Raw genomic sequence first — 13,341 nt, 5'->3', positions numbered from 1 at the left:
TGGGGTGAAACCTTTAGATCCCAAACAATTCATATGATTTGTTAGGCCTCAATTAGTGGTCTAACAATTCATCTTCTGGCTTGGAACTTATGGATCCCAAACAAATGTTAGTTTTTGGCATTGTTAGTAGCCCTGTTACTTAAAATAACATTTGTTTCATTGTCCCTCTTTCTTTTTTTGATAAGTAATAAGAATCATATTAATCATGAAGAAAAATCGAAAACAGCAAATACAAGGTGTTCATGATGGTGAACACAAGAAACAGTAGCAAAAAACAACAAAGATATGAAAAGCAACTTAAGGGGCAATACTAAGGGAAGTAAAAAACTCCAGAGTAGAAGAACAATTTGAAGAACCCCAGCACCTAGCCCAATCAAAAAGAGTACTTTGGCATAGAGCTTGTAACTGAACAAGCGATTTGTCTTTAGCCTCAAAAGAGCGCCGATTTCTTTTCATCCAAACAACCCACATCAAACAGCCAGGAACCATATTCCATATGTCTGAAGAAAATTTCCCCAGCCAATTACTCCAACAAAACACCAAACTCTCCACTGAACCTGGCATGACTCATTGGGTCCTGAAAACTTGTAACATTTGCACCCACAAAGAATGAGCTACAGGACAATGTAGGAGAAGATGGTCCACAGATTCCTCATTACAGCAGCACATACAACACCTATTCGCCAAAGGGAGACCCCAGAGCATCAAATTATTCAAGGTAAGTATTCGACCATGAGCTGCGGTCATCATGAAGAAAGCCACCATTTTTGGAACCTTGACTTTCCAAATCCCCTTCCAAGGGAAGCTAAAGAGAGAGGTACCCTTGATCTTATTATAAAAGGACCGAATATCGAACTTACCATTCCCATTAAGACACCAATGGGGACTATCACTCCCAATTCCTATCGGAATCCGAGACTGAATGAAATCTAGGAAAGCGAAGGCAGCTTCTAATTCCCTCTCATGAAAATTCCTATAAAATCTCAAGTTCCAAAATCTATTATTCCCACCCTCCGGATGACACAATACATCAGAAATGCAAGCTTCCTTGTCATTTGAACACGCATATAATTGAGGATAGAGCATTTTAAGTGAGGTATCCCCTACCTATCATGCCAAAAAAGAATGCGAGAGCCATCACCCACCACGAGGGCCAATTGTTTGGAGAACCTCTCCCAATTGTCATTAATACCATGCCAAAGACCACACCTGTGGGCCCTTTTGCAAACTTTAGTATTCCACCCCCCTTGACCCTGTCCATATTTGGTGGCAATAACCCTCAGCCAAAGATGAGTTCCTTCTTGGCCAAACCTCCATAACCATTTTCCTAACAGGGTTTGATTGAAGTGAACTAACTTCCTAACCCCCAAATCACCCATCTCTAATGGTGAACAAACCTTCTCCCAAGCCACCAAAGAATGTTTGAAACACTCCTTTGAAGACTGCCACAAAAAATTCCTCTAAATACGCTCCAATCTGTCAGCCACAGCTACAGGTATAGTAAATAAGGATAGATAGTATGTAGGAAGGCTAGAAAGGGTACTCTTCAAAAGAGTAAGTCTACCACCCTTAGACAGATATAGATGCTTCTCCATCTTCTCCAAAATAGGATTCCAAATGATGCAGTCTTGTATGGAGTACCCAACGTCATTCCCAAATATTTCATAAGCAGGCTACTCACCCTACAATGGAGAATGTTAGCCAAAGCACCTCTAGAGTCCTCCATTGGGAGATTCAGTTTTGTAGGGAGGTGCATAATCGTGAATTGGAAGCTTTCAGGAGCTTCATCAACTCCATTTATAGCACTCCTGTAAGGGGAATCGAGGAGGATAAGAGATTTTGGCTGCCTTGTAAGAGTAAGGGGTTCACGGTTAGTACTTACTACCATCTTCTTGTTGGCCATAGTGAGCATATTTTCCCTTGGAAAAGTATTTGGAAGCAGAAGATCTCCTCTAGAGTGGCTTTTTTTGTCTGGACCGTAGCCTTGGGGAAATGTTTGACTATTGACAATCTAAGGAAAAGAAAGGTTTGCATTTTGGATTGGTGTTATATGTGCAAGCGTAGTAGTGAAAGTGTTGACCATCTTTTCCTTCATTGCCCAGTTGCTTCGGAGTTATGGGATATGGTTTTTGGTTTATTTGGAGTGTGTTGGATCATGCCCTCGTCGGTTGTTGGTCTCTTTGCTTGCTGGCAAGGTCACTTTGGTCGCCTCCGCAATGGAGTTATTTGGAAGGTCGTTCCTCTTTGTTTGATGTGGTGTATTTGGAAGGAAAGGAATAGTAGATGCTTTGAAGACTCTGAGCGTGCTATGCCTGACCTCAAGCTTCTTTTCATCCAACCTTACTTGAATGGTTCTCTGTGTGGAGAAACCATCCTTTTTCTATTTTGGATTTACTTGACTTTTGTAATTTTCGTTCTTGACTTGTTCCCCCATGTATACTTCCTGTGTGCTTGGGTGTATCTTTTTTATTATCAATGAATTCTTATTACTTATCAAAAAAATGTTAGCCAAAGCACCTATATTACCAACCTCCCCAACTGGGACAATCTCACTCTTCCCCACATTTACTTTCAAACTAGTAAAAGCTTGGAAGCAAGACAAAGCTAGCCTAATGGACAACACCTGTTCTCTAGGAGCATTACAAAGCAAAATGGTATTGTCTACAAACAACAAATGTGATATGCGTATCCCAATAGAGTTAACTAGTCCCACATGAAAACCATGAAGCAGACCACTATCCTCAGTTTTCTACAGAATCCGACTTAAAACTTCCATAATCAAAAGGAAAAGAAGAGGGGACAAAGGATCACCTTGTCTCAAATCACGAGAACTTCCAAAAAAACCTGCCAGAGATCCATTCACAAGAATAGAGAAGCAAACAGTAGATATGCAAGCTTTAATCCACTCCCTCTACTTCAACCCAAAGCCCATCCTATTCAACAAATAAAGTAAGACATCCTAATTAACATGATCGTAGGCTTTTTCTATGTCCAACTTACAAACTACATCTGGTGAGTGACACTTCAATCTGCTGTCTAGGCACTCATTCGCAATTAGCACTGAGTCCAAAATTTGTCTTCCACCAACAAAGGAATTTTGATTCTCCGAAATTAGACTGTCTAACACCCCTCTCAACCTATTCACCAACACCTTAGACAACAACTTGTAAACACTGCCCACCTAGCTAATAGGCTGAAAATCCTTTATATTGATAGCATTAGTTTTCTTAGGAATTAAAGAGAGAAAAGAAGCATTTAGAGACCGTTCAAATACTGAATACCTTTGAAAATGCTTAAATACAGCCATAACATCATCCTCCACTACCCTCCAACATTTGTGAAAAAATGCCATGATGAACCCGTTCGAACCAAGGGCTTTATCCCCCTCCATCTCTGCCAGAACCTAGGTAACTTCTTTCGAGAATTCCCTCTCAAGCGACAACCTATCATCCTTCCCAATACAAGCAAAATCCAACCCATCCACAGTTGGGCACCACGTGTTTGTCTCTGTATAAAGCTCCTGATAAAATTGGACCACTTGAGAACGTACACCCGATTCATCCTCATATTAAACACCATCTACCTTGAACTTTTTATCATGTTGCGTACAAGAAAAGTGTTTAGGGTATGTTAATTTACCCTAACACGTAAGATTAGTATTTTTACTTTAGTACATTGTTACACATTCACCCCTTAATATTTAAACACAACTCTACACTCTTCTCAAGCTGGGACATATGTATCATATAATCCCAGCTTGTTATATATTAAATACAATCTAGTCTTGCATAAGGGTTTAATACACATATTTGCAATTTGAGCTCCTGTAGAGACATATGAGGTAGCAATAATTTCACTTTCCACCATTTCCCGAGCAAGATGGCAATCCACTTCTATATGGTTAGTCCACTCATCAAATACAAGATTTAAAGTAATATGGATTGTTGCTTGGTTATCACAATGCATAGTTTTTTTTTTATAGGTAATAAGAATATTATTAAAACAAACTAAAAAATAGACAAAAGCCAATACAAGGTGTTCATGATGTTGAACACAAGGAAAAGCAATAAACAAAATAAACAGCAAACAACTAAAGTAGGTGCATAGTTAAGGGTAACTTGACATTAAGTCTCAATTCCTCAAGTAGGTGCTTAATCCACATCAGCTCAAATGACACGAGCCGTGGCTCTATACTCCACTTTTGCACTAGATTGAGACATAACACTCTAGTCTTCCGTGTAATCAAGTTTCCTTCTTGAAAGGTGCAATATCTAGTAGTTGATCTTCTATTTGAGGGTGATCTTGTCCCAACCTTGGCTAGTGGAGGGTTGGGGGTTTGTAAACTTACAACCTTCAATCAATCTTTGTTGGGCAAGTGGTTATGGTAATTTGGGTTGGAGGAGAACCACTTGTGGAGATGGGTAGTCGCTGGGAAGTATGGGGAGCGGGGGGGGGGGGGGGGTGATTTTCAAAACTTGTTCATGGCTGTGGGTTGTGGAAGAGTATTAGGATGAAGGGAGAGTTTTTTACAATACATTTGGTTTGAGGTAGGCTCTGGTTTTCGAATCCGATTCTGGCATGACTGTTGGTGTGGTGATCAACTGTTAAAGATGATGTTTCCTATAATTTTTGAAGTTGCTATGGATAGGGATGCTTTTGTGGAATCATTGTTGGAGAGTCGGGAGGATGGGGGAGAAGGAGTTGGGGTGTGGGATTCATGAGAAACTGTAATGATTGGGAGATTTATGGGGTGGCTGCATTTTTCCATTTGTGGAATTCCCATTTTCCTATTAGGGAGGGGAAGATCGGATGAGATGGAAGCCAAAGAGTAGTGGAGATTTCACTATGTGATCTTTTTACATGATTTTATAGGGTTCACCCACTTTGTCTTTCCCTTGGAAAGCTATATGGAGGGTTAAGGCTTCTTAGAGAGTTTCCTTTTTTGTGTGGACGGCGGCTTTAGGAAAGATTCTTACTGGTGATAATCTTTTCAAGAGGGGTTATTCTTTGGTTAGTTGGTATTGTATGTCTTGTTGTTGTGGGGAATCTACAGACCACCTTTTGATACATTGCAGTGTGGCATCTGATTTGTGAAGTTTTGTGTTTGGGATGCAATGGGTATTACTGGAGAAGGTTTTTGATTTATTATATGGATGGCTAATTGGAGGGTCTACTTCTTCTTTGGGTGTCTAGAATCTTGTTCCTTTTATGTCTGTTGTGGACTATATGGTGAGAAAGAAATCGATGTACTTTTGAGGATGTGGAGTATACGTCAACTCAATTGCTAGCATACTTCATTTGTTCACTCTATGAGTGGTATTTGCTTCAGGTTCACATATAGTAATTTTATTTAATCTTTCATAGAATCTATTCGCATGTAGATATTTTCTCCGATTGTAATTCTTTAGGCTGTCATGTATTTTTCATGAAGTAGTCTTGTTTTACTAAAATTATTCTTACCTATAAAAAAAAAAAAAGGACATAGGAAACATAGCAGGAAATAGGGTAAGAAGTATAAGTACGCTTGCCTTTTGCGCAAAGTAATGAGAGGAGGAGCAGGGTGTCCAGTTTGGGACGAGGCTTATTAGCATGTGTTCTTTGATGACAGTGTACCTGTAAAGGTTTCTCGGAAGCAGTAACTGGAGAACTATTAGAACTAGAAGATGAGGAGAGTGGTGACAAATAAGGAAGAAATGAAAGGGTAGGTAAATCATTGCCAGAAATGATGAGGAATAATATGAGGTAGTTACAATGATAATGACATCAGCACTGAAAGTGTAGGTGAATAACGCTTGTCTCTGCGTATGCTAATAACTAAAAAAAATTATGGAGGGCTTATCAGGAGAAAGTAGATTAAATGGGATCTGACCACTAAGAACATTTCAGGACTTGCAAGGGGATTCAAACACTAAGAACACCAGAGGGCATGCGACTGATAATATAAAAACCTGTTAGCATAGAGTATCACTACAATAGTAGAACATACATATGAAACAATTGTGCTCAAGTAATTTCTAACAAATGTCTCAATGCCATTCTGTTGTGGAATAAATAACACGTCAACATGACAACACAAAGACCAACAGATTAGCATAGTTGGCATGCCAAACACATTAACACATAGCACACGATTTGAATAGTAACACATATTACACAATGAACATTTTTTCTAGGGTGGCCACTAAAAAACTTAAATTATACAAAGTGTAATAAAGAGATAACTTGAATATACCAACATCACCCCCCCAAAAAAAAAAAAAAAACCACGCATATACATGAAGTATTACAATAACTTTCTACTAACAAAGAGAGAAAAAAAAGGGACTGATAAGAGATAAATTAGGAATTGAAAATGCTGGGATGAGAGTAATAAAGTAAGAGAGAGCCTTAAATGATAATAGAGAGAGAGAGAGAGAGATGATACTTTCTACAACTGTGAGCCAAGTCACTAAGGAGAGCAGAATTGTTGTGACTACAAAGCCAAAGAGAGCATAACTGTCGGCATCACCAAGGAGAACTCATGACCGTACTATATCTCTTGGTACCATTTTTTTAGGAAAAATGAATTAAAGATTATTTTTATGCAATGGGTTCAACAGGTTGCAAATTTAAATGATTAGGGATTTTTATTTTTATTTTTTTAATAGATTTTTTGTTGAATAATTTGTTTTTGTTTTGTTTTTTTATTTTATTTTTGATAAGTAAGAAAGATGTATATTCAATAAACTACTAAATGCAAAGAAGCACGAAGCATATCAAAAAGTACTTGAATAATTTGTTCACTTCTTGTTGTTTAGCCTAACTTTGTTTTTGTTTGGGTTATTTTTGTTGTTATTTGGGATAATTTTTATTGTTGTTATTTAAGGGTTTTAAAAAAAAAAAAAAAAAAATTAAAGGGGTTAATGATTATATTTGGGGCGCTAGAATTATTTTTGGAGTAATATTTCGTCCGTAACATTTTCACAAAAAAATATTATGTAAAAAGCTGTTATTGGTGGGTAAAAAAGTAATGTTAATGTTGGGCCAAATTAGAATCAATAACAACTTACCATATAAGATTTGTTGTGAAAATGTTGTAGAAGTAGCATTACTCTTATTCTTGTTGAACCTAAATTCTTGTGATTCTCTAGTTAGGTTCAACATTTTTATTATTAAGGTGGTCAAAATAGGTTAGTTCAATATATAATTTTTGTTTTGTAAGTATGTGTGTGTGTATAAGTTAGAGTGTTCCTGTGTACACCTTGACTTGAATGTGGAGCTGCCAATGAATGAATCATGTGATATAAAACATACCAGAAGTGTGATTGCTCCTAGTGATTGAGTCATAGTTAGTCCAAGCAGCAGCCTGGAGTGAAATCCCAGTGGAATCAAGTGAAGTTGGATAAATCCAAAATTACAGTTGTGGCCGCAGTCATGGCTGGACAACAGCGGAGGATAGTTCTACTGAGAAGGAGGATAGTTCTACTGAGAACGAGGCCACCTCGGTTAAGCGACCCTATTTGTGGTTTTGATAACCACTGGACTTGTCATTGACATTGAATGTGGGACTACACTTTTGGGTTTCTGGATATGGATGGTTGCTAAGGCTTGGTATTACAATAGGCGTGGTCACCAGCAATGGGTAAGGCAAAGTTGGTAGTGGATGATGGTTGACGGCAGCAACAAAGGGGGATTTACTGCTATGATACCATTTTGTGTACGGGAAAGTATTTAGGATATGTTAATTTACTGTAACACATAAGCTTAGCATTCAAACTAATAACCTTAGTACCTTATTACACATTACTCCTTAACATGTAAATGCTAGTAATAAAATTCATTATTCTCTTTTTCCTCATATGGTTGATATTCTACCATATTGATTATTTAGAACTAAAATTTGGATGACACTCATCAAAAAAAAAAAAAAAGAACTAAAATTTGGATGACAATTTGAGAGAAATTTAGGTTATAAATTGCTGAGTAGAACATATCTGGAAGTGAAAACAACCTTGAGCATGACTAAACTTTTGTCATTTGATCTGTCAATTATGTTGTAAGCCGTCATTTCAAAGAGCTTATTATAGTGACTGAAATCTGCTGAAAGTTGTTTTAGTCTTTGACAATTACTCTCTCTGTTGTGGGCTGTATTTGCTGTCATAATTTTAGTTGAGTGCTGAAGTTTATTTTTGGGTCTTCAAAAATTTGGAGTTCAAATTTTTTTTGATAATTAACGAAAAACAGCCAACCTGAGTACATTGGGAATGTACTATGGGGGCACAAATCAATAGCCAAGATTACAATGATCAAGTAAAACAGGAAGGGAAGAACAAGAAAAATGACAAAAGACCACACTCCAATCAAGGAGTGTGTAAAAAAAAAGACTTAATCTCTAACATAGAGCGTTCATATCCCTCAAAGCTTCTAGCATTTCTTTCGTGCCAAATACACCATAACAAGCAATGAGGCACAATTCTCCACAACGCTGTGTTTCTATGTCTTCCAAACATACCCTGTCAAGACTCAAACAACTCAATAACCTTGTGAGGCATAACCCAATGAATTCCAAACAAACAAAGCACCAACAAACACAACTCACAAGCAATGGGGCGATGAAGAAGAAGATGATCCACTTACTCCCCACAATTCTTACAAATATAGCACCAATCAAGAACTAGCACACGTTGTTTGCGAAAGTTATCTGTTGTTAAAATCTTACCTAAGGAAGCAGACCATGAAAAAAAAGCTACCCTTGGAGGAATCTTCGATTGCCATATCATTTTCCAAGGGAAGGATAAGAGGGTAGGAGGGTAGAAAGAAAGATAGAATCCTCTAACCTCAAAACCTCTACTCCATGCTGGCTTCCAACAAACTTGATCCGAACCTAATCCCAGTACCGTCGAAGAGTAGACCGTATCCATAACAGATCAAAGGATTCTTGTTCCCAATCTTGTGGAGGACGACGAAATTTAGCATCCCTATGAATCCTCCCACCAGACCAACACATAACCTCCGCTACTGGAGAATCCTTTGTCCTACTAATACAATAAAGTTCCGGAAAAGCCTCTTGGAGAGTATGATCTCCACACCACACATGCTTCCAAAACTTCACTCTAGTACCATCCCCCGCATCATACAGAAGGAGTTTAGAAAAATTCATCCAACCACTTCTAATATGTCTCCACAAGCTAACACCATAAGCACTGGTCACCTACTTCATGCACCAACCACCCCAATCATTCCCATATTTCACCTCAATAACCCTCCTCCATAGAGCATTAGTCTCCATGCCATACCTCCACAACCATTTTCCTAACAAGGCAGACTTAAAACTCCTCAATCGTCTAATACCCAACCCTCCAACCTGCAGCGGCTTACAAAGCTGAGCCCAATTGACTAAGTGTAGTTTAGACTAAAAAACATCTGATTTCTTACAATGCTAGGTATGCCAAGTGCAGAATTTCTCAAGAAAATGTGCTTAGTAGTATCATTATTATCGCTAAACAGCCTCTTTTTGACTTTCCTGCAAAAGAACTACTGACCATGTTTTCCTTTGTATAGATGATTCTCCAAGAAACTCCAAGAGTCAAGCACTTGGGTATTCAGAGGAAACCATTGCCTCTTGAACCTTCCCTTCTTTTGCGTGAGGCAAATCGGCGAAGGGCTTCTCTTTCTGCTGGAAATATGGTTGAAATGTTTGAAGGTCGCCCCATTTTCAATGATGGGTAATAAAAATAATGCATTAATTTTATTTTTAAGTGTTTTAAATATGTTATCTTTTATGTTAGATTTTTAAGTTTGTATCTTTTTGGTTTTTGCATTGGCAGATCAGGCTCAGATGCATCCACAAAGATGTCCCCATCACAAAAAGTCCGTGCAAGTTCCATGTCACGCACTAACTCTTCACCAGGAGGTTTTGAGAGCTCAATTGATCGACCCATGAGACTTGCTGAGATTTATGTTGCTGCTGAGCATGCTTTGCAGCATACAATTTCTAATACTGATTTATGGAAATCTTTATCATCTTTAGAGGAGTATGAGGTATAAATCGGGCCAAACATATATGTGCTCACACACGAATACTCATGCACACAGCATCCTGTAAAAGTTTGTTGCCCTTAAAAAAATATTCTCACAATGTCTTTCATTCTCTTTAACTTCTTGGCAGTATCTCTTTTATGTGATGACGTCTTTATGTAATCAAACATTAAATCCCTTCCTTAAAATTTGGGAGCAACTTCTAAATTATTTTTGATACTGTTTGTCTTTAAGTGGTCTCACTCTGAAAAGCTCGACTCTATTTAGGCTTTGGCATCTTATTTTTCCATTAACTATTTTACTTCTCTGTATGTCTGATATTTGGCTGCTTTCTCAATTTTGGCACTGGCAGAAAAAATATCTAGAGCTAACTAAGGGTGCTGCTGACAATTACCATAATTCCTGGTGGAAAAGACATGGAGTTGTCCTTGATGGTGAAATAGCAGCTGTCTGCTTCAAACATGGAAATTTTGATCTGGCTGCAAAGTCATACGAGAAGGTTTGTGCCCTATATGCGGGTGAAGGATGGCAGGATCTATTGGCTGAAGTCCTGCCCAGTTTAGCTGAGTGTCAGAAGATACTTAATGATCAAGCTGGCTACCTATCATCTTGTGTGAGATTACTTTCACTAGATAAAGGCTTATTTTTGACCAAGGAACGTGAAGCTTTTCAGTCAGAAGTTCTTCGCCTTGCACACAGTGAAATGAAGGACCCTGTACCCCTAGATGTGTCTTCTTTAATTACATTTTCTGGGAATCCTGGGCCCCCATTGGAGCTCTGTGATGGTGATCCTGGTACTCTATCTGTGACCGTTTGGAGTGGCTTTCCTGATGATATAACTCTTGATTCACTCAGTCTCACATTGATGGCTACATATAATGGTGATGAGGGTGTTAAGGTATTCTTTTCTGGACATGATGTTTTTCATTTTCATTACAGTTGAGCAGTTTTATTGGTTGCATTTGATAGAATTTCGAATAACAATTATTTCATCGGATATTTCAGGCATTAAGGTGCCCTTCTGCTATTGTTCTAAAACCTGGTCGGAATATTATTACACTGCCTTTGCCCCCCCAAAAACCAGGTTCCTATGTCTTGGGGGTTCTTACTGGGCAGATTGGGCACTTGCGGTTCAGATCTCATAGCTTTTCGAAGGGTGGCCCTGCAGACAGTGATGATTTTATGATTTATGAAAAGCCAACTAGGCCTATCTTGAAGGTAACCTGTTTTGCAGCCAGAGGATAAAAAAATTAGTCAAAGGGTTTAATAGAAGCTTAGATAATAATGATGTTTATGATGATGAGGCAAATACTTGTGTTTATACATTTGGTTTTCTTCTTGCATTATCCACTTATCATTCTAAAGCAGAATGAGAATAAGGAAATAATTTCTAAGTATCTGTCTTTTAGTACATATTTGTGTACTTTATAATGAAAAAGTAGATTTATACATACTTGTTCAATCATCTGAGAAAACCTCTTCCTTCATAGGTTTTCAAACCAAGAGCCCTGGTTGATCTTACTGCATCTATTTCATCTGCTTTGCTGATAAATGAACCTCAGTGGGTTGGGATCATAGTACGGCCAATCAACTACTCCCTGAAAGGCGCTATATTGCATATAGATACTGGTCCAGGTCTGAAGATTGAAGAGTCACATGTCATTGAGATGCAGAGTTATGTTGATGTGTCGCAGATTGCTGCTAACATGGCAAAGTCTGATGCTGCTCAGAAAGAAGGTTCCTTGGCAGTTGATAAAAATTTTGAGCAGTTGAGGCTCCATGATGGCAGGATAGAGTTTCCAAATTGGGCAAACAATGTGACTTCTATTCTGTGGATTCCTTTATGTGCCATTAGTGATGGGCTTGCAAGAGGATCATCTTCAGGTTGAGCTAGTGATGTTTGATGGTTTCCGTATCTTTTGAGATTTGCATATATTATTTTTGTTGAATCTGATTCCTTTGATGTCTGTGACGTGTTTCATGGGCAGTTTCCCCTCTGAGACAGAGTATTGTGGATGGAATGAGGACAATAGCTCTGAAGCTTGAATTTGGAGTATCTCACAACCAGATATTTGAGAGGCATTGTCATTTTCCATCATTCTTCCAGTTTCATTGAAAAGACTTCTTGCCTGTTATTTATTTATTTATTTTTTTAACTTCTTTATTTTTCTTTAGTTATGCATTTGTCTGAATAATCACTTGGCCCAATGCACAGGACCCTGGCTGTCCATTTTACTGACCCTTTCCAAGTGAGCACACGTATTGCAGATAAATGCAATGATGGAACTTTGCTTCTACAGGTAATTTTTCATTGATTTTCTGAAAGCACTCTTCTTTTTGTGTGCCTTTTGTTTTTGAAGAAGTGTTCTCAAATTTTCACAAACCAAATGACCTTTGTTGCCTTTCAATACAAAAGTTATAAATTAGAAAAAGAATCAGAAGGATTACATCAATTTTACTGTTGATTGGACCTCCAAAGATAATAGTTCACATTTCTTATTGTGAAAATAATAACTATGAAATTATCTTGTTATGGTTTATTAATTTTTCTTATAATGTCCACATTGGTTTATGTTACTTCCAGGTGATACTACAATCAGAAGTGAAGGCCACTTTAACCATAAATGATGCTTGGCTTGATCTTCAAGATGGATTTGTTCATACTACAAAAGGTGATGGGAGACCAACTTCAGGCTTCTTCCCACTTGTCATCTCTCCATATTCCAGAGCAGCAATCCTGTTCAGCATATGCTTAGAGATGTTGAATGCTGAAGGTATTTTAATTTGATTCTGTAAATAAATTTTGGCATCTTCATTAATCAAAATTGAAGTTAAACAGGTGTAGATGCATCCTTTGTAGATGAGTGTCTCACGCATTAACAATTAACTAGCTTGTAACCCTATGTTTCAAATAATACTGGATATAGTCAATGCACTTATATGTGGATCTGTTTTTACTATCTGTGCCAGATCAGGACCATCTAATAATATTCTTCTAACATATTAACATGCTTTTTATTACATACTTCCCTTTGATATCTACAAATGGGGTTATAAAATTATAAATGCCATGTTACTTAAAAAAGTTAAGTACAGCTCATTCATATTCAGTAATAGCACAGTGCTGATTTTGATGTGCTTGCCAGTTTCGTTTCTCAAAGGTCCATAAAATTTTCCCTATGAGTGATATAGATATCAATTCTGAAATATTATGCAAAACATGATTGATGAGCTGAACTTGATACAGCTTGGCTATATAATCTTTAAGTTCTGTATATGCATGAAAAACTGTTGACTATTGTGATGGTAAAATGTGAGATGGCA

General features: G+C 37.7%; 1 protein-coding gene across 1 annotated transcript in view; it reads left to right on the top strand.

Annotated features, from left to right (window-relative positions):
- Window positions 1-13,341, top strand: part of LOC115954712 (trafficking protein particle complex II-specific subunit 130 homolog) — a 28,843-nt gene that overhangs the window by 10,788 nt on the left and 4,714 nt on the right. The window contains exons 11-18 of the mRNA XM_031072637.1: window positions 9,541-9,704; window positions 9,807-10,020; window positions 10,370-10,915; window positions 11,023-11,235; window positions 11,508-11,901; window positions 12,006-12,096; window positions 12,233-12,317; window positions 12,602-12,791. Coding sequence (XP_030928497.1) covers window positions 9,541-9,704; window positions 9,807-10,020; window positions 10,370-10,915; window positions 11,023-11,235; window positions 11,508-11,901; window positions 12,006-12,096; window positions 12,233-12,317; window positions 12,602-12,791 — 1,897 coding nt within the window. The remainder of the gene's footprint in view (window positions 1-9,540; window positions 9,705-9,806; window positions 10,021-10,369; window positions 10,916-11,022; window positions 11,236-11,507; window positions 11,902-12,005; window positions 12,097-12,232; window positions 12,318-12,601; window positions 12,792-13,341) is intronic.

Source organism: Quercus lobata, chromosome 8, assembly GCF_001633185.2.
Source record: "Quercus lobata isolate SW786 chromosome 8, ValleyOak3.0 Primary Assembly, whole genome shotgun sequence".
Classification (NCBI taxonomy): domain Eukaryota; kingdom Viridiplantae; phylum Streptophyta; class Magnoliopsida; order Fagales; family Fagaceae; genus Quercus; species Quercus lobata.
The sequence above is the reverse complement of the archived record's forward strand: the minus strand, read 5'-3'. Positions and strand labels throughout refer to the sequence as shown.